Source organism: Mixophyes fleayi, chromosome 5 (genome assembly GCF_038048845.1).
Source record: "Mixophyes fleayi isolate aMixFle1 chromosome 5, aMixFle1.hap1, whole genome shotgun sequence".
Classification (NCBI taxonomy): Eukaryota; Metazoa; Chordata; class Amphibia; order Anura; family Limnodynastidae; genus Mixophyes; species Mixophyes fleayi.
This window is the reverse complement of record NC_134406.1, coordinates 140,846,147-140,869,301: the sequence shown is the minus strand read 5'-3', so window position 1 is coordinate 140,869,301 and position 23,155 is coordinate 140,846,147. Positions and strand designations below refer to the sequence as shown.

Sequence of the window (23,155 nt, the reverse complement as noted above, 5' to 3'; positions counted from 1 at the left end):
ATGAATCTATAGTAATAAACAAATAAAGGGAGGTTTTAACATGTATAATGCAAGTATTTAGCCTCTGGAGAGTAATATCAGTACACACACAATTCCTGAAAGCTAAATATGAATCACAGCAATGTGAGTTCTCGTGTCTGTGCCTGAGGTAGTGCGTAGAGATGCCGGGATGTGGGTGTGACCTGTGACGTGACCCCGCCTCTATCCGGTGACAGGACAGACGATGACACAATGTCGGTGGGCGTGGCCCAGCTATTTCGCAGACTGCGAGTGATCGGGGTCTGCACGAGGAGAAGGATGCGGCCGTTACTCATCATGCTCGTGACGGGTATTCTCTGCCGCCCATGCACCGGGACCGAGGCCACCATCACCGTTACTCTACCACCCCAAGGTGGTGAGGGGTTCAGTCCAAGCAGCGGTCAGGTGTCCGCTTTCAGCCCGGTTCCTTCCGGGATAGACCCTGTCTTAGCGGTACGGACGCAGCGTCACAACCTGCTGCTACTTTTTCAGCGCTACGGTGAAAATAACCAAAGCCTGACTGTATCCGGCTTCAGGCAGCTGCTCCACAGCCTCGGGGTAGAGAGGCTAAAGAGTATCGCATCCCGACACAAGCAGCACGACCACCCGCATCGCCATCATCACACCCATCATCATCACCACCCTCCCAGCACCACGCCGCAGCGCAGTCACAGCACTTGTGAGGAGAGGAGGAAAAGGCGACATGTGACGTCTCCTGAGAAACCTGCCAATCCCAGACCTGATGAGAACCTGTCCACAGGGGTGAATTCAGGCAGCATCCCTGATGGAGCACAGGTGGAGGTGAAGATCACTACTGGTTTTTCTTAGATGGGTAATCAAGTCACATTACGTGCAAAGTTAACTGTGTAGATCTTGTAACTAAGTATATCAAGGAAGTTTTAGTTGACATGGCCACAGTTACACTTCTGATTTGCTGGATTTCAGAATCAGTAGTGCAGCGTGCAAGATATGGACACACAATATAGCCACTTATGGTGCATAGCTATAAAAGTGGTCTATATTTAGGTGTCTAATAAATACTTTTTAGAGTTATTGTGGCTATCTAAATACATTGGTAAAAAGATATAGTTGGATTAGAAAGTGACATCCCAAAGTGAGAAATTAGCAGTCACATTTAGCTGCTATCTAAGGCTAGATACATCTTGGTGTTAAAAAAACATTTTTTATGATATTTTTAAAGTGAGTTGTTGTACATTATTCGGCGCCACAAGATTTCTGCAGCACCGTACACAATACAAATGGTAGTCAATGCAGGGTGAACAATAAACAAATAGTATAGAACAATAAACACATAATACCAAGATAAAAGAAACTCCAGGCATGACTATTGTAGTGAAGTTGGAGCAGAAGAATAGGTATAAAGACAGGTGGTAAGCAGGGGTGTATCTAGAAAATTGCTAAACCCGGGGCGATTTAGGCCCCGCCCCCTTTCTGACATCTATGGCTGCACACTATGTGCAGGTCCGCTCGGCAGTGACAGTGTGCTGCCCGGCTGCTCTCACAATCAGAGCAGCCAGGCAGCACACTGTCACTGCCGAACGGACCTGCACATACTGTGCAGCCATCGGCAACAAGTCCCTGCTAGGGGGGGGCGATCGCCCCCCCCTGGATCCGCCACTGGTGGTAAGAGGACCCTGCTCATAAGAGCTTACATACGAGTAAGGAAGTTAGTGAAGGGTATATAGCACGGAAGGAGTGAACAAAGGTCCGGGAGAAGAGGGGAGATGAGAATGAACGAAGGACCAGTAGGAGAAGTGAGATAAGAACAAATGGTGGAGAAAGTTAAGTACATGTACATGGCTGAGAAAATACATAAGTGCATTAACGCAGTTGAAAATTGACATTGAATTCTGTAGGAGTTCTGTAAGTGCAATGAGATGCGTTTATACATGCATTTCCACATGTGTTTGACTACACAACTTAGTTTGTTGTCTTCCCAAGGAAGGGTGAGAATTACTATTGTATGTCATGTAATGGATGTCGATTTTAAACTCAATGGCAACTAGTGTGTCACAAGATAAAAGCCTCATGATGGCTGGTTACAGATTTATCAGTTTTGGTGATTGACATTTCTAGTTTTTTTTTTAGACCCACATACATAGCACCTTGCTCTAAAATGGATGGGTGGATCAGAAACATCGCTGTTTGCCATACATTTAAATATCAAAGACCTGGAGCTCCAACTGGATCAATGTGACATAAGGGACCTGTAACTATATATAATAGTAGAAATAAACATGATGGTTTTTAATGCAGATTTTGATCAAACTGCGAATGCCTTTCTACTGTGACAATATGACACACATTCAGATGGGTACCTGCACTAACCATTCTTTTTTATTACCAGGTACTTAGCTGTCTCTTACATCTGTATATTTATAATTCAAGAGGTTCTAACTCACTGTGCGCAGGAGAGTCATCAAATGGGGTACTCTGTAGTTACCAGTAGATGTCATAATAAGGAATAATAATAGTGGCACACGCTCTCCAATGTTTTAATCCCCATAGGGATATTTATCAAGGACTTGCAACTATAGCAATGAAGCAATAATAATAATCATGGGCAGCACAGTGGCTAAGTGGTTAGCTCTTCTGCCTTATAGCACTGGGGTCATGAGTTCGATTCCCGACCATGGCCTCATCTGTGAGGAGTTTGTATGTTTTCACCGTGTTTGCATGGGTTTCCTCCGGGTGCTCCGGTTTCCTCCCACACTCCAAAAAACATACTGGTAGGTTAATTGGCTGCTAACAAATTGTCTGTGTTTGTTAGGGAATTTAGATTGTAAGCCCCAATGGGGCAGGGATTGATGTGAGTTCTCTGTACAGTGCTGCTTTATCAGTGGCGCCATATAAATAAATGGCGATGATGATGAATAAAGGACAGATTATATGCAAGTGGTTCCCCATAAAGTATCATGAAGAGCACCAAATATGTTAATAAGTTGACATTATAGGATAATAAAATTAGCGAATGTCCAGACGTATTCAGCATACATATAATAAAAACCCATGTAAGGTGACTTGAATATTAGTGAGCATGTTTGTACACAAGGAAAGCAGAATTAGCATGTGAAAGAAGTATCAAAAGAATGCCAAGGGTGGAGCTAAAGTGTCAAAGGTGTAACTGGGAAATGTACAGCAGTCCCGGGGTAAGACCAACATGCAAATGATGTAAAAATAGTGTAATGGATCGTTTGTAAGACTGTGGTAACCGGTGACGCTGTGGTAGGGTAACACAGAAGTTTAGACATGTCCTAGGGGGAAACTACACATGATGCTCCCAATTCACTTGACACAACTGCATGTCTGAGAATGACACAAATATTATTTTTCACAAAGTCTACTGCCTCACTTTTTATGATGGCAATTTGCATATACTCCAGAATATCATGAAGAGTGATCAAATGAATTGCAATTAATTTCAAAGTCACTTTTTGCCATGACAATGAACTTTATCCCGAAAACAACATTTCGAGTGCATTTCAGTCCTGCCACAAAAGGACCAGCTGACATCAGGTCACTGATTCTCTTGTTAACACAGGCAATAGTGTTGACTAGGACAAGGCTGGAGATCACTCTGTCATGCTGATTTAGTTAGAATAACAGGCTGGAAGCTTTAAAAGGAGGGTGGTACTTGAAATCATTGTTCTTCCTCTGTTAACCATGGTTAACTGCAAGGAAACACGTGCAGTCGTAATTTCTTTGCACAAAAGTGCTTCACAGGCAAGGATATTGCTGCTAGTAAGATTGCACCTAAATCAACCATTTATTGGATCATGAAGAACTTCAAGGAGAGAGGTTCAATACTTGTGAAGAAGGCTTCTGGGCGCCCAAGAACGTCCAGCAAGTGCCAAGACATTCTCCTAAAGTTGATTCAGCTGTGGGAGTGAGGCACCAGCAGTGCAAAACTTGCTCAGGAATGGCAGCAGTCAGGTGTGAGTGCATCTGCATGCACAGTGAGACGAAGACTTTTTGAGGATGGCCTGGTGTCAAGAAGGCCAGCAAAGAAGCCACTTCTCTCCACAAAAAACATCAAGGACAGTTTGATATTCTGTAAAAGGTACAGGTATTGGACTGCTGAGGACTGGGGTAAATTAACTTTCTCTGATGAATCCCCTTTCAGATTGTTTGGGGCATCTGGAAAAATGCTTGTCCGGAGAAGAAAAGGTGAGCGCTACCATCAGTCCTGTGCCATGCCAACAGTAAAACATCCTGAGACCATTTATTTGTGGGCTTGCTTCTCAGCCTTTGGAGTGGGCTCACTCACAATTTCGTCTAAGGACACAGCCATATATAAAGAATGGTACCAAAACATCTTCCAAGAACAACTTCTCCCAGTCATCCAAGAACAGTTTGGTGCTGAACAATGCCTTTTCCAGCATGAATGGAGCACCTTGTCATAAGGCAGAAGTGATAACTACTTGGGGATCAAAACATCGACATTTTGGTTCCATGGCCAGGAAACTCCCCACGCCTTAATCACATTGACAACTTGTGGTCAGTCCTCAAGAGGCGGGTGGACAAACAGAATCCCACAAATTCTGACAAACTCCAAACATTAATTAGGCAAGAATGGGTGGCCTTCATTCAGTCAGTATGTGGCTCAGAAGTTGATTGACAGCATGCCAGAGGTCTTCAAAAAGAACAGTCAGCACTGCAAATATTGACTATCTGCATAAACTTAATGATGCACTTGTGACACGGCAATGCCGCCTCCCTGCAGTGGCTAGGTGAGTGTTAAGATTAGTCTTTCAGCTGCCAGCCAGTATTGCAGAAGAGCTGAGCATCACTCAGCCTCGGTGACATTTTATTGATAAATATGGTTGAAACCAGATATTTTTTTTTTTTTAATTGCGGGTTATTGTCCCTGGCTTAATAAATAGACCCCTAAGGCTCCTGTGCATGATTAAAGAAATCCTGAAAGCATGCGCTGTGTGTATTTGTGAGGGCTGAAGTTAAGAAACACTAGGTTATATACTGATAGGTTATATACTGATATATTACTGATCACAAGTAATCATGACGAGTCTGTATCCCAAATAACATTCACAAAAAATATAAACATGATTACACTCCATATTGTAACCAAATAAGGTAATTTCTACACATCCCTAGTGTTCTACAATATATTAGTATGTCCATTATAAATAAAATTGTATTGCAAGTTGATATGCTATGCAGTAATCATTTATTGAACAACTCAAGTATTCCAGGTAATGTTAATGGATATTCTATCCAAATCAGCTAATGTGTATTTTTACAGGATGTACTATCACAACTATCTGTAAACCTATTCAAGGTCCTTGAAAATTTATCCATATAGCTCTGTGAATAGAGATGTGGCACTTTGCCACCTAATACGAGCGAACCATAGATGGAGCGATATTGTGACATGCAATCAGTTGTTACCTAAAAAACAAGTCCAAAGTTTATATTGAGTCCGTTTTGTATTTAACATTTGTAAAAACAAAATCCAGTAGCACCAACGCCTTGATAATAGTTTTCCCATGTTTGTGCCTATAGTTGGTCAATTAATCTGTTTAATTGACATACATCACATATCGGCAACTCCATATCTATGTTCCAAAAAGTGTTAAGCATGTTGCCCTCCAGGTTTCTGTAACATCAATCTTATACTTCCCAAGTGGTTAGCCATTCTCTCTTTAAACCAGCATTCTGCTTTGCCCACAGATATCATACCACAAAGGCATTTTATAGTGTAAATTACAGAAAAAAAGTAATTTCTACAAGTTAATCTCTATTTAATGACAATCCTTTTGCAAGTGTATGGATAATTGAAGAATGCTCTAATATTTATATTACACCTGCCACATCCTCTGTTCTGGCACTGCCTGGTTTCATTGGTGCAGGAAATGATGGAGTGGGCCTATATTTGTTAAGTGGATTTTTTTGCAGTATGTTTTTGAGATTTTGGCCTTTTTATAACGGATAATAGCTTTTTTTTTTTTTTAGCAAAGATCCTTTTCAGCCATTTTTCCTACATACAGTACTTTATTTGGCATACACAGTTGCTGAAAATGCTACATGTCAACATCGTTTTTATTTTTTTCTAGATTGACCACTATGTTAAATCTGTTGTGTACCATTAATTCCACTTTTCGAATTGAAATTTCTCTAGTCAAGTAACACTGTCAAATTCATTTTTTTTATCAGTGATGTTGCTTCTTACTGCATTCAGTGTTGTTGTTGACAATTCTTTTAACCCTAATCGGTCATAAGGGTAAACGTTTTTTCAGAGGTGGCGGGGATGGCTAGTGACAGTGAGAAGTGTGTTATGGTCATTGGGATATAATTTTTATAAAACATATAATATCACAAAGCCAATTTCAACATACTTCATTGTTTAATGTAAATGTATTATTTGTCATTCAATTCCAGTGTTTAAATGCCTCAAGACTGCTGACTTGGCATGGTATGGACATGCAGATGAATCTTGGTACTGATGAGTTTGGCTACATATGTCCAGCAATTATTAATCAGATTGATAGGAAGTCCTGTGTGATTAATGTTCCTGAAAAAAGTATGGCAGAAAGTAGCCAGGGTGTCTATTCAATGAAAATAGGTAAGTACATATGTTTATTCTGCTTCAGGCTCTATACAAGAGGACCCTGTATGTTGCCACTGGTATTTTGATAATGTAGATATTACTCTAGTTTCTTGTATGATGATGTCTTATCTTTACTTTTGACTCTGCATCCGTCATTGGCTCAGATGTAAATATACCAAATACAATACTCCCATCCAAACCTCTTGTAATCATTGACTCTCACATTAGGGTAGTCAGATATTTTTTTTTTTTTCTTTTTAAAAAAACCCCCAAAAACAACCTTTGCACACTAGCCATTCTCTCTTGTATATCGGGCGGGTTGTGTCAACCATATGTCTATTAATGTACAAACAACTGAATGCATTTGGGGCTAGTCATTTGGGCATAACGTCTAAAACTGAAAAAGGCAACAGAGTTGCAAGATTTTAGCCTGAAGAATCAGTTGAACTGCTATATTTTTGCTAATAAGGGAAAATAATTTTGATTTGTGTATAGTACTTCATATCATGGCTATTTAAACTACCAGTGTTATATATGCGTGGGCAGGCTTTTATTTATATGCATATCGAGCAATGAAAATGTTTGATTAAATTAACACCTTTGACTTCAATGCAAGGGTTAAAAAGGAAATGAGACGATTCAGCAGCCATAAATTTGCTTTGTATGATATGGTTGGCTAAAAACATACAAAAGTAAAAGCAATTCAGTTACCATAAAAGGTACAAAAGTTTTATTATTCACTCAAATTTTATGATAGTACCTACAAATTAAGTTTAATATCAGGTTTTCAAATGCAAATCCATTTTTAAAAGGAGATTACCCTAAGATTTTTTTTTTTTCTTGGGAGGTAAATTGTAATAACGGAATCACTGTATGCCAGTAACGGATTCACCATGTTTAAAGGACAAGGATTTATAATCGTTAGTGATGACATGGATAATAAATATCCAGTTCACTTAGTTGAGAATCAGTCTTGCCTACTTGAAAAAAGAAAATTCAGACCTCAAATAGATAACTGTTTCACTGATGGTGCAGCATCACCATTTAAACAAAGGTTCCTGTTTGACATCAATCTCTCTTTTTTTTTTTTTTTTTTTTTTAAGAAAAGTAAGTTTGTAGCAGCATTTCTTTTCCACAAGTCATGGAAAGTGTGGTTGATGGATTTGGCGGCACAGTTGTAAGCGCTGTATGGAGGGCATGCCAAGGAGGAGCAGTAATTAACAGTGTTAAGGAATTCTACCAAGTTGCTATAAAAAAGTTCAACTTGTTAAAATCCTATTTGTTAGTAGGGTGCAGATTGCTGTAAATCTTGCATGTTGAACGAGAAATGGGAAGGAATATCGTCCTTGCTAAAAACATCAAACTCCCTGTGTTAATCCAGTAGGAAAACTTTTAGTAGAATACAGACCATATTCCTCTTAAGTTGCTGTGAAAATACACTCCTTTCTGGACAAGCACAATAAACTATGGACGTACAAGAGAAAAGAAAGAAAACTTGATAACAATAGTCAAGGTGATTTTGTTTTGTTTAAGTATGCAGGCAAAGGATCTGTGAGTAAGTTTGTAGCTCAGGTGCTAAAGCTGGGTACACACTACAGAAATTTTGACCAACTTTTTATGCAGAGCGATTTTACATGCGATCGATGATCCGATCGTTCGGTCCATGGACTGCATACACACTAGCCTTGTTTAGGACAATATAGGGAAGAGCGGGCGTCCCTTTAGCAACTTTTTACAGCCATGTTGTCGTGAGCAATGACTGTAATTTCGTACTCACTGTTGTGGATCGGTCGGAAGTTTATACACACTACACAGCGGAAACAAGATTGGACCGAAAATATTAAACGGTACGACCAACCAAATGAAGCGATAATCGTCCATTTGGGCAGACTTTCGACCATCGTGTCACTGCACACACTGACCCGACTTTTGAACGAGCGGTCGTATGTCGGCTGTTTGAGCCGATTAATGGATGAAAACAGTGTAGTGTGTACCCAGCTTTACAGTGAATGAGTTAGAACTTGAAGTTTTCTTTACTTAGAAAGCAAAATACTGGAGGAAATGTTTATTTTCCCACAAAGAGGACAAATGTTGGGTAGAGGAAACTTAAGCATTGAAGTTGTTGCAGCATCCCAGTATTGATAACCGGGAACATTATTACTTTTGTCCTCCTCTTCCAGAGGCTCAGTAAAGCTACATTTCATGAATGATTAGGCCATCTTGTTTTGAATGTACCTATTTGTAGTTGGTGCTATTGAACTTCTATATATAATTTATCTATCTGAATCCACGTTGTATCTTGTGTCAATATTTTTTATTCATAATTTACCATTTCCAAATCCTTTGTTTGAAAATTTTTGCTTAACTATGTTGTAAAACAGTAGTAAATTAATTCAATACACTTTTGCGGCATTGATACCAACTTGATGATTTTGTTACTACAGCATGGTGATTCCGTAACTATTAAAAAAAACAAAACCTGTCCAAATTAGACTGTCATACTTATTCCAAAATTATGTACATGTATCCCCCCCAAATGTCACCATCTTGCTATAAAATAGTACAAATATGAGTTAATATTGAAGTCTGAATTTATCATTTTTGTACACGCACTCCTAATGACATGTCTTGCAAATGGTGATTCCATTACCGATTTTGAAAGTAGGCTGATTTATGAAGGATAGCTCAAAATAATACTTAAACTACTATTTTGATAGTATTTTACATTTTCTTTATTGTGGGCTTACCACAATTTGTTCTTAATAGTGGTAATAGTGTAATGAATAGAGTTTTTCAATGTAAAAAGGTGATTGTTACTAATGGATTTGCCCATTGGAAAAACAAAAAATTAATATACTAGTACTGGGAAAAGATTTGGATTTCAATGGGGTGAAGGATCTGCTAGTTCTACTATTTTATATTTTCTTATTGAATGCTAAAAAGAAATAAATGAGTTTCCAAGGGCACAGTGAACAATTATGGCTGTTTAGAAGTATGATGCCTGTCTGACTCGCCTATCTGATTTCCCTAGAAGCTACTAAAGTGTAGGTATATTTGGCACAGTTATAGAACACTTTAAGTAAGAACTCACAAATCATGACATATCTACTTTCTTACTCTAAAATAGCAGAACATCTGATACAGTGTCTGGAACCACTGCCATTTGTGAAATATCTCCTGGCAATTCAGTATCTGTCATTCTGCCACAGGAGAATTTAGAATCTCTGTGCTTTCATCAACTTTGGTGTAAAGAGCACTGATTGGACAGCTGTGGAACCATCCAATCAGTGTTCTCTGCACAGGTGCAGCAAGATGTCTAGAGCACTGAAATGTAAAATTCTGCCCCCACTACACTGTTGCAATATTTTTAGATTGCTTCTTTAAAGTTTGCATGGCAAGGGTTCTTATTCATGGGTCAGTGTACAAAACATGGGCCACTATGAAAATTACACTGAATCTCCATGATGATCTTTTGGAAAACTGACTATAAACTGCCAATGAATAACGTCCTTTTCTTTATCATTTTTGACAGCATGGATTGGTGGATTTATAGCCATCACTATAATAAGCGTGCTTTCTTTGCTGGGTATCATCTTGGTTCCACTGATGAACAGAGTTTTCTTCAAATTTTTGTTAAGTTTCCTGGTGGCATTGGCAGTTGGCACTTTAAGTGGTGACGCATTTTTACATCTTCTTCCACATGTAAGTCATTCTTAATTTCACTTTTAAAATGCTTTGTGCTCTTCCTAATCCAATGAGTATACATAATTATTTTAAGCTACGGTGTTTAGTATACATTATTAAGAGTAGTAATAAAATATATGCTGTGTTGTTGCCTAGTTTTACAACAAGGCATAGTTCCGTCATTGTTTTGCATAAACCAGTTAACGCTTGTATCCTGGGTTTACATGGGGACAGAACACCTTTGAAAAAAGTAGATGGTATTGGAAGAGACACACATCACATTCTCTGTTTAAAAATTGAAAAAGAATGTATTTGACAAAGATGACATGCGCTTGGATGAGATGGGGACTAAATAAATATGTACATTTTAAAATCCTGCATAAATAGAAGTGTGGTATATTGAACCTACAAATGTCAAACTTACAAACAGAAATACAAACTTACAATTATCACTGAGGAATAACTTAATTAAAAATTGTTAGTGATGATTTAGAATATACAATAATTTGGATAACTCTGTTATGATCAATTTATTTCTGTAGCGCCAATCATACTTCACATCACTGTACAGAGAATAGTAGTCATTCACATTAGTCCCTGCCCTACTGGAGCTTGCTAAATTCCCTATCACAAACACACTCTGGTCCATTTTGTCAGAAGCCAATTAACCTACCAGTGTATTATTGGACTATGGAAAGATAATTTAGTACCCGGAGGATTCCCACGCAAGCACAGTTAAGCCCCTGGTTGGAATCCAACTCATGGTACCAGTGGTGTGAGGTATCAATGCGAACGGCTATGCCACCATGCTGCCCATGTCTTTTAGAAAGAGAAATCTGCCTCCCACAGGCTTGTTCATAGCATGATAACTATCGTGTAAAATAAAATATGCTTATAGTATGTTAAAGTCTTGTTATATTTGTCTAAATTTATTTATTTTTTTGTAGGGGGGCTATCGACTCCCCCTTACTATCATCAAACAGACACATTTGAATACAAATATTCCAATGAAGAAGTGTTTCTCGGCTAGAGCAGCAATGTTTGCTGTAGGATCCAATCATGTCATCTGTCTTGTTTTTATTGTGTGCGCGCTGTGACCTGAAATTGGAATTGAACGATTGGACTTCTATATTTTAATAACATATAACCCCCCTCAAAGCCTGGGGCATTGTATAATTGAAGTGGCTGGACCCTGATCCCACTTCACATGGCTCTGCTTGAAAAGGGAGAGCTGCGTGCACCTAACTGTAGTGCATGTAGCATTGTCCATGTATATTATAGGGATAGGAAGAGTTGGCGAGCAGCCAAGCACTGTCTAATATTATAGCCATGCCATCATGCTTGCTGGTCAAGCTCACTGGTGGCGTTGTATGGAAACCCCCTCTCTACAAATCCTGCCTTTGCCCCATTTTGGAGCTGGGTTGTACTTTGGATACACCTTTATTTACCCTTACATATTCTATTGAAATTCACATATTACATGGTGTTCCACAATTTCTCCCTCCAGGGTTATGTCAGACAACACACACATTATGCTGTCCTAATGTTTTTTTTTTTATTTTTAACACCCTAATTACTGTAATTATAGGAATTTAATGTATTTATGATGAACTGATAAAATACTGTAATCAGCTCATATGATCTCAAGTCTTAGTTATTCTTTTGCCTAGTAATGTCACATTAAATTAACCTAAATAGTCTGTATGCGGTCTATAGACATGTCCTAGCAATAACTCTGCATCTTTTTATGTAAATATGCAACACATTTAGGATTCATGGTGGCAAAACACAACTAGATATAAAAACAGGATTTATTGAGAAACAAATTGAGTACATCTAGTACCAGTAATGGGGTAGAGAAAAAATAGCCTAGTACACACCTACACGATTACAACATAAATGGATTTAATTGGCACTTCCATGTCCTTTCATTGGTAAATCTTCATATAATCATAATAGTTTCATAACTGCTAAGTTGTTAGCTCAAATTTTAACTAGTGATGGCTTCCATTACCCTTCGAATATAAACTACAATATATCCTTTATGATACTAACAAAAATCCGTAGATTCTTGAAACAGAAAGTTATTGAAATAAAATAGGATTGCAAATGTGAAAAAGGTGGAGGAAGCTTAGTTTTAGTTTCGGAATGATTTTTTTTTTTATAGAAATACACCTTTTTTGGTCATGCGATTTTTGTCAGGGTACATCGGTTAAGTAGCTGTAATATTGGTGCAAAAAATGAAGACATGAGTCAGTTTTCAGAGGAGAGGATCCTGACAGAACTCTGAAAGAAGAGAAGTCACTGGGGCCAGATTGGATAAATGCTTAAATTCTAAATACAAGTTTAATGCTGTAAACAGCACTAGATGAATTATTGAACCAGTCACTATTAACAGGAGTAGTCTGAGAGAACTGGAAAAGAGCAAGTGTAGTCCTGTTTCACAAATTGGAAGAAGAGAAGAGACTGGCAACTACAGGCCAGTGAGTAGTGAAAATTAATAGAAATTTTGAAGAAAGAATTGTAGAATATCTGAAATCCAGCAGCTTAAGGGAATTTTTTTTTTTTTTATAAATATGATTGGGTGACTTTGGTAATAGATCAAGGTAGAGCTGTAGATGTAACTTGGTGGGTTTTTTTTTTTTTTAGTTTTTTTGTTTTTTAGTACAGCACTGACGCTGTCCTACATGAAATTAGATTCGCAGGTTGAGTGAATATAATTGGTTAAGGTACAGACTGAGATTGGCAGTGAGATGGAATTCAATCGATCGGAAGAGGGAGAGGTTACCAGTGAAGTGCCCCTAGGTCTTAGTACTTGGACGAGTCCTCTTTAATTTCTTTATTGGGAACATTACTACAAATATAGACGGGAAAGTATGCCAGAAAGTTTTGTAATAGGTTAGACCATCACTGTCCAGTTGAGCTATTAATATACTAGTTGGACTAATTAGTAATTTAGTTCCCCGACTTGCTACAAGCTTTCTTGATTAGGGAGGTAGTATTTTAATTTTTGGGGGAGATGGGAAGGAGGAGAAATATTATAGCAATTTCTAGCATCTGGAAAATATGTAAACTGAAAACTTGATTATTTGAACTGGAAATACTGTTTGAATTGTATGATCAGTACTCTTACCAATATACTGAAAATATCACATTAAAATGTGTGAATGTATGATTAAAGCACTGCACCATCACAAGCCTGCAGAATTGCTTCATTATGAGTTTGCATCAGTTTCTGGAGGTGAAAAAAATGTTGCTGTCTTTAATAAACATTTCCATGTTGACATTACCTTGCCTATTGTCCTTCAATATACATTAACAATGGAGTTATTGCTGCTCTTTCCAAAGGTGTCCCAACAATTACCCATCTGGCAAAGTCTATTAGCCTCATTAGCCAAAAATTGGGCTATTAAGTTCAGAATCCAAACCTGTGTGGATTGCACCACCTGTTTTCAGTCTGCATCCCTCATTTATTTTAAGTTATCAGCAGTTGTCATCTAATATACTTCCTTTTCCCTAAGGATGAATTGAAAATTAGGGTAATCTTAGTTCATTTCAAGGTAAAACCTTTAGCCCATAAATTTTAAAATACTTATTTGATTCTCTTTTCTAAACTTGTCATTGTACAACAGTCTTGTCAGTCATGGCAGAAGATCTATCTTCATTTGATCTATCGGGTGTCACTGACTACGATAAGATTATGTTAACTTTGTTCATCACAAACATGTTTTTGTTTGCTTAGTACAAATATTCCAGTCTTTTGTTACCAATGTTTCTGTAATGCGCAGCCATTGAAAACATAAATCTGTGATTAGTTTGGTAATATGAAATTATAAGAAAAATCCACTTTTTCCCTTTTAAGTCTCATTCCAACCATTACCACAGCCATGGTGGATTTGTGGATGAAAGTCATGCAGATGAAAAGGCTGAAGAAAGTGCTCATTTAGATGCAACTTGGAAGGGCCTGACAGCGCTGGGAGGCCTATATTTCATGTTTTTAGTGGAGCATTTGATAACCTTGATCAAACAGTATAAAGACAAGAAGCAAAAGGTAAAAATAATTGCATTTCAAATTTTACATGTTCCTCAAGCTGTGTCGGGCTTTTTATGAGAGAATCTGCTTTCAAATGTTTTATCTGTAGAAATGTAATTTTCAGAAAGCTGAATTGCAGATGAAAAAGTGAGCTATAGTTTACTTGAATATACAATTGTTTATCACATGTTTAAACAATTAAAATGTATCTTTTGGCAAATGTAAGATATCCATATTTGGCTATTATTGATTGTTTGCACTGTGCAAGAGACATGTTATGAACTATGTTCATTCCGCTAGTTACCCAAAGTAATGGCCATAATTTACATTTATTGTACACATGCTTAGATGCAATCTTACACTTGTATAAGAGGCAATGTGTGAAATATTTCAGTTTTCGGTTAAATGAACAGTAAAGTAAATATTTGTAAGAGGCTAGCTAAGCTGTCTTTTTTTCCTTACCGTATATACATTTTTCTCATTCTATAAGAATCAGAAAAAAAATGAAGAGGAATTAGACATTAAAAAGAAGCTGTCAAACCATTCACATATTGAAGAAAAAGAAGCATCAGAATCTGATTCCCGTAAGTATATATTTTTTCTACTACATAGTTTAGAAACCCAAAAAAGAAGATATTTTACAAATATAGAAGGTGTGTTTATACATAGATATGTATAGTTTTTCTTAATTTTTTTTTTAAGAGTATTCAGCAAACTCCGTGCTATTGTGTCTGGATTATTAACCTTATTTTTTGGAAACAGTTAACGGATTTCTATAAGTGGATTTATTGTAAAATATGTGCATTGAGTCGCACCATGTGCTTTACAAAGCCTAGAACATTGTACACCAGGCGCCTCCTTAAATCGGCAGCTTTACAGCGCAAATCCGACTGTGGGGATTGAAAGTGATGTCATTGGAGGCGCCTGGATTCTTTATTTGTCTGAATTCTTATACGTCTGTGTTTGAAGCTGTCCGTATTACCACTCTGTTGACGATGACACCTTCTGTCAGGGGATCTGATTTCTGAGCTTTTGTCACCGGGATAATGACTACCACTGGTTAAAATGACCATTTTCTAAGTGCCCATATATGATATGTTGCATAAAAAGGTTATCAGGGTTATTTTTATTATGTTTTATAATAATGGTTGTATAAATGTAGCCTTTTTCCAATTATTCTGTGTTGGCAATTGTGGGAGTCCTAAGTGTATGCATAGCTCTTGGTGGTACTATTCTTCTTTAAACCATGAAAATGTGAGTAATCGTAAGCCTAGCACAATCCACCAGGAATGTGAAACAGGGTTCTTTAAACTCCTATCTCTCTACTGCACACAGCAAACAGTTTGTCAATGGACTGCAAGCACGGTGACATCCGTTGAACACACTGAAATATATGTAGCATTAAATATAAAGAAATACATTTGCTGCAAATTTGTACAGATGCAAGTATGAACACAAAAGTACAGGATGTATTTTTTTGAGTGCTAGTTAGTGGGCAACCCACCTCTTCAGCTTGGCTGCTTGTTTTACTCTAAATATACATATTCTGAAGCTTGTCACACATGGACTGATCCTGGCGCATGGCGAGATTGCTGTTGCAGCTCATTCTACTGTTCTAGGGACTAGCATGGTGGGTTTGGGGGTGTCTCGGCAATATGTGTACATCTTCCTTGACTAATTATCACAGTGGGACTGAATACCCAAGCCGGGCTCCACAGTGCAAGCACTAGTCTCTGTTGCATTAAGCAGCGATGCATGGCATCAAATGTGTTTTTATCTAAGTGTAATTTTGAAGTTACCTGCCATACATCTTTTTTGCCACCAGATGATAGAATTGTAGTAAAATGTATAAAAAACTTATGTAGCCAATATGTATTATTCTTTGTGATTTAGCTGAAATGATTAAATCCTCAGCATTTGTGGTTTGAGCTAATGTAACTTGTAACTTGTATGTCTGAATAGCAGAGAACTGCACGTGAGTCACAGTTACGTCTGCTGGAACCACATGTGGATCCAGACTCTGTAATTGTTGAGCCTTATGGACTGTGGTCCTTTTATTGCAACTGCCTACCTAGCTTAATTCCTTTGCTCTCCAACAGGAACATTAGTATATTAAAAATTAAGAGCCTATTCTATAGGGGCAAGCTCCACAATTGTAACAGATAAGGTATGGTTAGTTAGCAGCACGTTAAGATTTGAGTAATATTTGCAAAATATGTTCCGTGTGCCCACACTTTTTTTTTTTTTTTTTTTTTTTTACTTTTTATTATGTAGTTAAAAAAAGTCAAAATAGCATCATGGATATCAAAAAGTGTACAAAATATTATAGCCTCATGCCACTTTATGGAAATATAACTTATTTAAGGATTAATATACATAGTTTTATTTCTGTTTCTTTTGTTTTTCCTTTAAATTGACTTCCAATGTGCAGCAGTTTGTTTCAATAGATTGTTGATGCATCACAAGGTGTCTTAAAGGCTAACCAAAATGCATGTTGCTACGGTTTGGTTGATCTTTGACACCTTGTGCTGTAAATGTGGATTTGTGGTGACTTGCTTGGTCTATAGGGATCAGTGATTCCGGTATAAGTGAGCGCTGTACATGTAGTAACTGTGAAGTTACTACACTGAAGCATCTGTTTTAAGGTCATGTATGTATTGCTTATTCAGTAATCAGCAACTGCCTCTAAAGAGCCCCCAGCATTCTAGTACACAGATGACACCACACAACCGGATTTTCAATTCTGCCTCCTAAAAATCCAAGTGGCTTAATGGTACAGATTCCATTCGAACCAGATACTTGTAGATTAGTAAACTATTTTGAGGGGAAACTATATTACATGACTTTTAATAACATTATCTTTTGGTGACGTTAGTAAGCCGCTGTTCTTTCCAATTATTATATAGATCATGAAAGCTACACAGAAGGTGAAGCACAGATTGTGACGCGGTTCAGGTCTCAAGAACCAGCTGCCCCAGAAGAAGAGGAAGAAGAAATAATGATTGCGCACTCTCACGATGAAACCAGTTACCGGGAGTATGTCTCTAGAGGATGTGAAAATAAATGTCATTCCCATTTCCATGACACACTTGGCCAGTCTGATGACCTGATACATCATCACCACGACTACCACCATATCCTGCACCACCACCATCACCAAAATCACCACCCACACAGTCACTCACAGCGTTACTCCCGGGAAGAACTGAAAGATGCCGGCATTGCCACTTTAGCTTGGATGGTAATCATGGGTGATGGCCTGCATAACTTCAGTGACGGATTGGCAATTGGTAAGTTAATTGGAATATATGTGTATGTGAAGAATACTTTCAAAAATAGAAGCGTTAATAGTTTATTTTTATTAATTAACAAAATGCAAAGTGAATGAACAAAGGCAAAAAATAAATCAAATCAATATTTGGTGTGGCCACCCTTTTCGTTCAAAACAGCATCGATTCTTCTAGGTAGACTTGCACACAATTTTATGATTTTAGATTTCTCTTCTGTTTATTCACTTTGCATTTTGTTAATCGATAAAAAGAAACTTAACACTTCAATTTTTGAAAGCATTATTACTTTGCAGCATTTTTTCCACACCTGCCTAAAACTTTGGCACAGTACTATATGTATGTGTATATATATATATATATATATATATATATATATATATATATATATATATATATATATATGTGTGTGTGTGTATATATTTTGAAAAATTATAATGTAGTTCATTTAAAGTTATCAACTGCTCTCCAAATCACCCTTTGTTGGCAGATTTGATTAAAATTGGCTGCAACAAAAGTACATCTTTTCTCACACCAAAGAAGATTGGACCTTTTAGTCATTAACAGGCTGCAAACACCAGTGCCTACATTCCATTCTCTGAACTGCAGACTTTCAGGCTGCTCACACAAAACCCCTGTTGAAAACAGACCCTATCTAACATTCCTTTACACCAGCCGGTCATTGTAATTTATCTTTTTGCAATCAGTTGATTGGTATTCCTTTTTTAGTTGTGTTTTTGTCAAAGGATAAGAAGCTCCTATTTGGCTTCAGAAAAATGCCTACGCTATGCTTGTGTACCATGACTGTACTTATAAATGTGCCCTCCATTTTCCCCCTCCCCAACAGTGTTTCCTGACCTAAAAAGTGTGTGATTTACTTTCATTTCTGGTTGCAAGAAAGCTTGGGTTATCGGTATAGGGGTTTTCCCCCCAGAACATTCAATTTCGAACATAACATGTTGTTGGAATTAGAATTTATTTTTCTGCCACTCTGTCAATAGTAAGGGTGTCTGATAAGCTAGGTTTTATTGCTTATAAATGAATGTAGAGACCGACAACATAGAGAACACCTTTTATGTGTGTTCAGTGATTTCATTACACATGTAAATGTCAACTTCCCTATAAATTATATTTCTCTTGCATAGCTTGCCATGCTGATTTATGATATTCGTGTTGTATATACACAGACGTTCGAAAATCACTTTTAAAACTCGACAAAAACATACTCTCTTTAACAATGCATTTGTACTATGTACCTAATGAGCTTTCCCATAAAACTCAATTGTATTTTAGAACAATGCAGCTACTGTTGAAATTGGCTCACTTTTCAGAAAGTGTGTATGCACAGGTGTATTTGCCAACATTATTTTTTTTTTTACCTATCTGCATCAAACCTGTTTGAATGTGCAAGAAACACTTAAAATGAATACCTGTGTGTGAGATCTTAAGGAATGCATTCTTGGTACCTGTTCACTTTAAGATTGATACTTTTTATGATAACAATTGTCTTAAAATTACAGGAGCAGCATTTACTGAGGGTTTATCCAGTGGATTAAGCACTTCTGTAGCAGTTTTCTGTCATGAGTTGCCACATGAGTTAGGTAAGATGTAAAATGTCACAATTTTATTAATATATACATAATTAATAGCATTTTGGAGGAAAAATAACATATAGCAAAATTTCATATATTTATTACACAATTGATGTACAACCTCAAATAATAACCATAATCTTTGAGCTCTAATGTCATTCTGTGTTCATCTGCAAAAATTGAATATTATAAGGACAATGTCCCCTACTGTAAATTGGTATGAGATGTATGTTGTCTTTGACAAAATATACATACATACTTCCTTTTTATTTAAACCAGACATATTTATGTTTAAAATGCAGATCTAGGAGTCTAACATGTATTGTATTTTTAGGGGGTTAAATTAGTGACATTGTTTGTACTTCCCTCGTAGGTGATTTTGCCATCCTGCTGAAAGCTGGTATGACTGTAAAGCAAGCAGTACTATACAACGCTCTGTCTGCCATGCTGGCATACCTGGGTATGATAACTGGCATTCTCATAGGCCAGTATGCAGAAAATATTTCAGTGTGGATCTTTGCACTTACAGCAGGACTATTCATGTATGTGGCTTTTGTTGATATGGTAAGTGCACACTCCATGATGTCCATCTATAACATTTATTAAAATATTGTTTACATTAACAACAGCTTTTTAGATTACTAATTTTGGTTATAAACACATTTTAAATCTCTTTAAAACAAACAATTGACAGCGTAATTGAGGAGATAAACTTAGTTCATACAAATTCTTGTTCACTTGTGTAACGGGGTTATTTTGCTGTACTAAATTTGTTTTTCTTATTATTTGTGAAGCTGGTCACCCACAAGCAATCGTGCTGCTGTGCACAAAAGAGAACTATCCAATTTGGCCACACATTTAGGAGTATATCATTTGTTTGCTTTAATTCCCCTGTCTAATTGTATGACTACATTGCTAAAAAGTACAAAAGATGATTTGCATAAAAAACATTATTAAATGTCCTTCACCTCATATTGTCTCATTCTGTATGGTGAAACAGTTGATATAACACCGTTGTGGGGCTGGTGTTACCTTTGTCAGTCTAGGGTCCTCTTCAGGCATTTTTTGAACAAGTGCATGCCATTCATATGTGGTTTTATGCTGGGCAGCAGGATTACAGCATTGCGTGACAGGTGAACGGTATTCTACTTAACAATTTCCCCAAGCCCAACATTCCCCCAAGCTTGACTCACCAGATCCCCTTTCAAACGGGATTAGTGCTATACCAGTTCTCTTTGGGCTCTGAGTGGATCATCGATGAGCGATCCACCCTCCTTGGTGGTAGCTACCGCTATAACTTCTGCAAACCTTGGGGAATGAGTGCCCTTGCTCTGAGTCCAGCAGCAAGTATGATACCAAAAAAAAACACCGGCATAAAGCTATTCTGAGCTAGGTGGATAACCACAAGGGTGCCAGAAGAGTAAGGTGGTTTGTTAAGATAAAGGTGAAAGGCAGTCATTGTTTCCAGCAACTGACTGTCTTAACATTTATACAGTTAGCTAGATCATCTTTCATACCTTCCAGTAGCTCTCCTCATTTTAACCATACCACACCACCCAAAATGCCACTCACCAATGTTTGCTTTAATATCACTGCCTTACAATAGCCACACACACTTCCCACCAACATGGTAACCAAACTACAGTAGTTCTCACTGCCTTGCATATCAATTGTTCCCCAAACCTCAGACTGTAAGCTTGTTTGGACAGGGCCATCTTTACCTTTTGATGTCATTGTATGAAACATATATGCATCATGATCCATCCCTTCAATGTACAGTTCTGTTTAATATGTTGACACTTTATAAATAAAAGATAATTGTATTTGAACATATTTCGCAATACTTCATATTCGTTTTCCTTGCATTTTAGGTCTAGTTTCCCTTTTTGCATTTGTTCACTGTAAATATTAAGAGATTGATGTGTAAAATTGTTACACAACCCTGTTTCTGTGGTGATATTGTTTATATTCCTTTTGCGCATCTATCAAAGCTTCCATATCCTAACCATGCTAGTCTGACCAAAATATGTTATGTTTTTACATGTTAATAGTTAAACATGCTTCTATATGTAAATTGATGTAACTGTAAAAAATAAATTATTCTGGACTATTTTTTTTATATATATATTTTTTTTTTTATTATTTTTTTTTCCCCCCCTCCCTTTTCAGATACCAGAAATGTTGCACAATGACGCAAGTGATCATGGATGCAGCCGGTGGGGATATTTTCTGTTACAGAATGCAGGAATCCTTTTAGGATTCTTCATCATGTTGGTTATTTCTATATTTGAGCATAAAATTGTCTTCACCATTAACCTATAACACTAGGTTGTCTAGCCCATTTTTAACTTCATGCAGTAAACTAAATTATGTTCTCTTTTTTTGTTTTAATATATATTTTTTTATGTAGCTGGCATATATATTTTATACTAATTGTACAAATACAACTGCACTTGTTAACTTCAGAGAAGATGCAGTAAGACTGCAAAGGGCTGCGTTAACAAATGGGACATTTGTGCCAAAAACATAATGTTTTGTTTTGTTTTTTTTTATTTATTTAAGCTGTGCTTCTTTTATACCCACAAAAAAAGTGTTAACGTCTGGCTAATCAGAATTTATTTTTTAGCCCCTATTTCTCTCCCCCACAGGGCTGTTTTGCATGTTTATTTCAAAGAGGATTTTTACTGGTCAATATAGTCATTTTACATAAACTCATGTGTTTTGAAGATGGTCGTGACTTTTTCTTTATTGAGAAAGGGACACGTAGAGGAAAAATCTAAACCTACTTTGTGTTCAGTAATGCACATATAAATAAACCATGATGCTAAGCTCCATACAATCATGTCCTATGTATTTCATTGCTTTCTGAACTAGACATTTTTTTTCAGAATCACTAAATTACTTAGCACTTCTGTTTATTAGTATATTCTCAGTTTGTACCATTGCATTACACTGTTGCACATCAGTATGGCTGCTGCAAGTCTGTCTTCAACTAATAAACCAGGTTGTGGCCATATTCATCCATTATATCTTCAGTAATCTATTAAGCCATCAAGCAAGAAATAAACTTCGATTACTGTAAATATAATTGGAAATCCCAGAGTTGTGAGGATACAATATAAATTAATACATTTCTTTCATGATATGTTCTTTAAATTCCCAGTAACAGAATTTTAAAATCTTAATATCGTTTGTGAATTGAAATCCCTGAAACTCCCAAACCTTCCAAACATACTTTGGTATTGTGTATCTAATCATTAGATACACAATACCATGGTTGTAATTGTCAGTGACTGCTATCAAAATGTTCAAATTAACATGGACTACTTTCCTAGGTTATGCTATTTCTGTTTATGAGCGTGTTAAATCCACCAGTACACTGTTTCACAATCTCCTCCAAATAGGACACATTTTGAATGTTCTTTTTAGGGCATACTGCTTTAATTCATTTTTTGTGTCTGTACCTATACTACAAATTTATACAGATAAATCTTTAAAATGTGTTTTAACCTGTTAGGAGTACTTGAGACTTTAGAAGAATGTATGTCCTTGTACATGTCAAAGACTAGCATTGCTGCTGTTTCCATTTGGCATATTTATGGACCAGCTGATAAGCACTTGCCTAATAAACTATGTTGCAAATGTCTCATATCTGCTCAGATTTATGAAAGCTTTGGGTTATTGTTACTTTATTGTATGGCCTCTTATGTTACATATAAGTATTTATTTTGCAATCAAATACACTTTTTTTTTAATGTCCTGGCAGATTTAATTTAAATGTTGATCATTTCTGTATATACTATTTGTTTATAATTTTTTTTATATTTAAGTTTATAATAAAACATCTAGGTGTAAAGAATTGCCATAACATCCTTTTTTTTGTAATCATTCCTGACTATTACAGTAAGCTCCAGATAAAAAGATGTGTGTTTTTTAAAAGCAATGACTGTAT

General features: G+C 36.9%; 1 protein-coding gene across 1 annotated transcript; it reads left to right on the top strand.

Annotated features, from left to right (window-relative positions):
* Positions 1-216: 216 nt before the first annotated feature.
* Positions 217-22,852, top strand: SLC39A6 (solute carrier family 39 member 6). Its single transcript, XM_075212888.1, has 9 exons — positions 217-819; positions 6,439-6,622; positions 10,140-10,309; positions 14,154-14,342; positions 14,815-14,908; positions 17,231-17,614; positions 19,132-19,212; positions 19,577-19,767; positions 21,373-22,852. The coding sequence occupies exons 1-9, from the start codon at positions 232-234 to the stop codon at positions 21,523-21,525; spliced, it is 2,034 nt and encodes a 677-aa protein (XP_075068989.1). The 5' UTR covers positions 217-231; the 3' UTR covers positions 21,526-22,852.
* Positions 22,853-23,155: the final 303 nt, after the last annotated feature.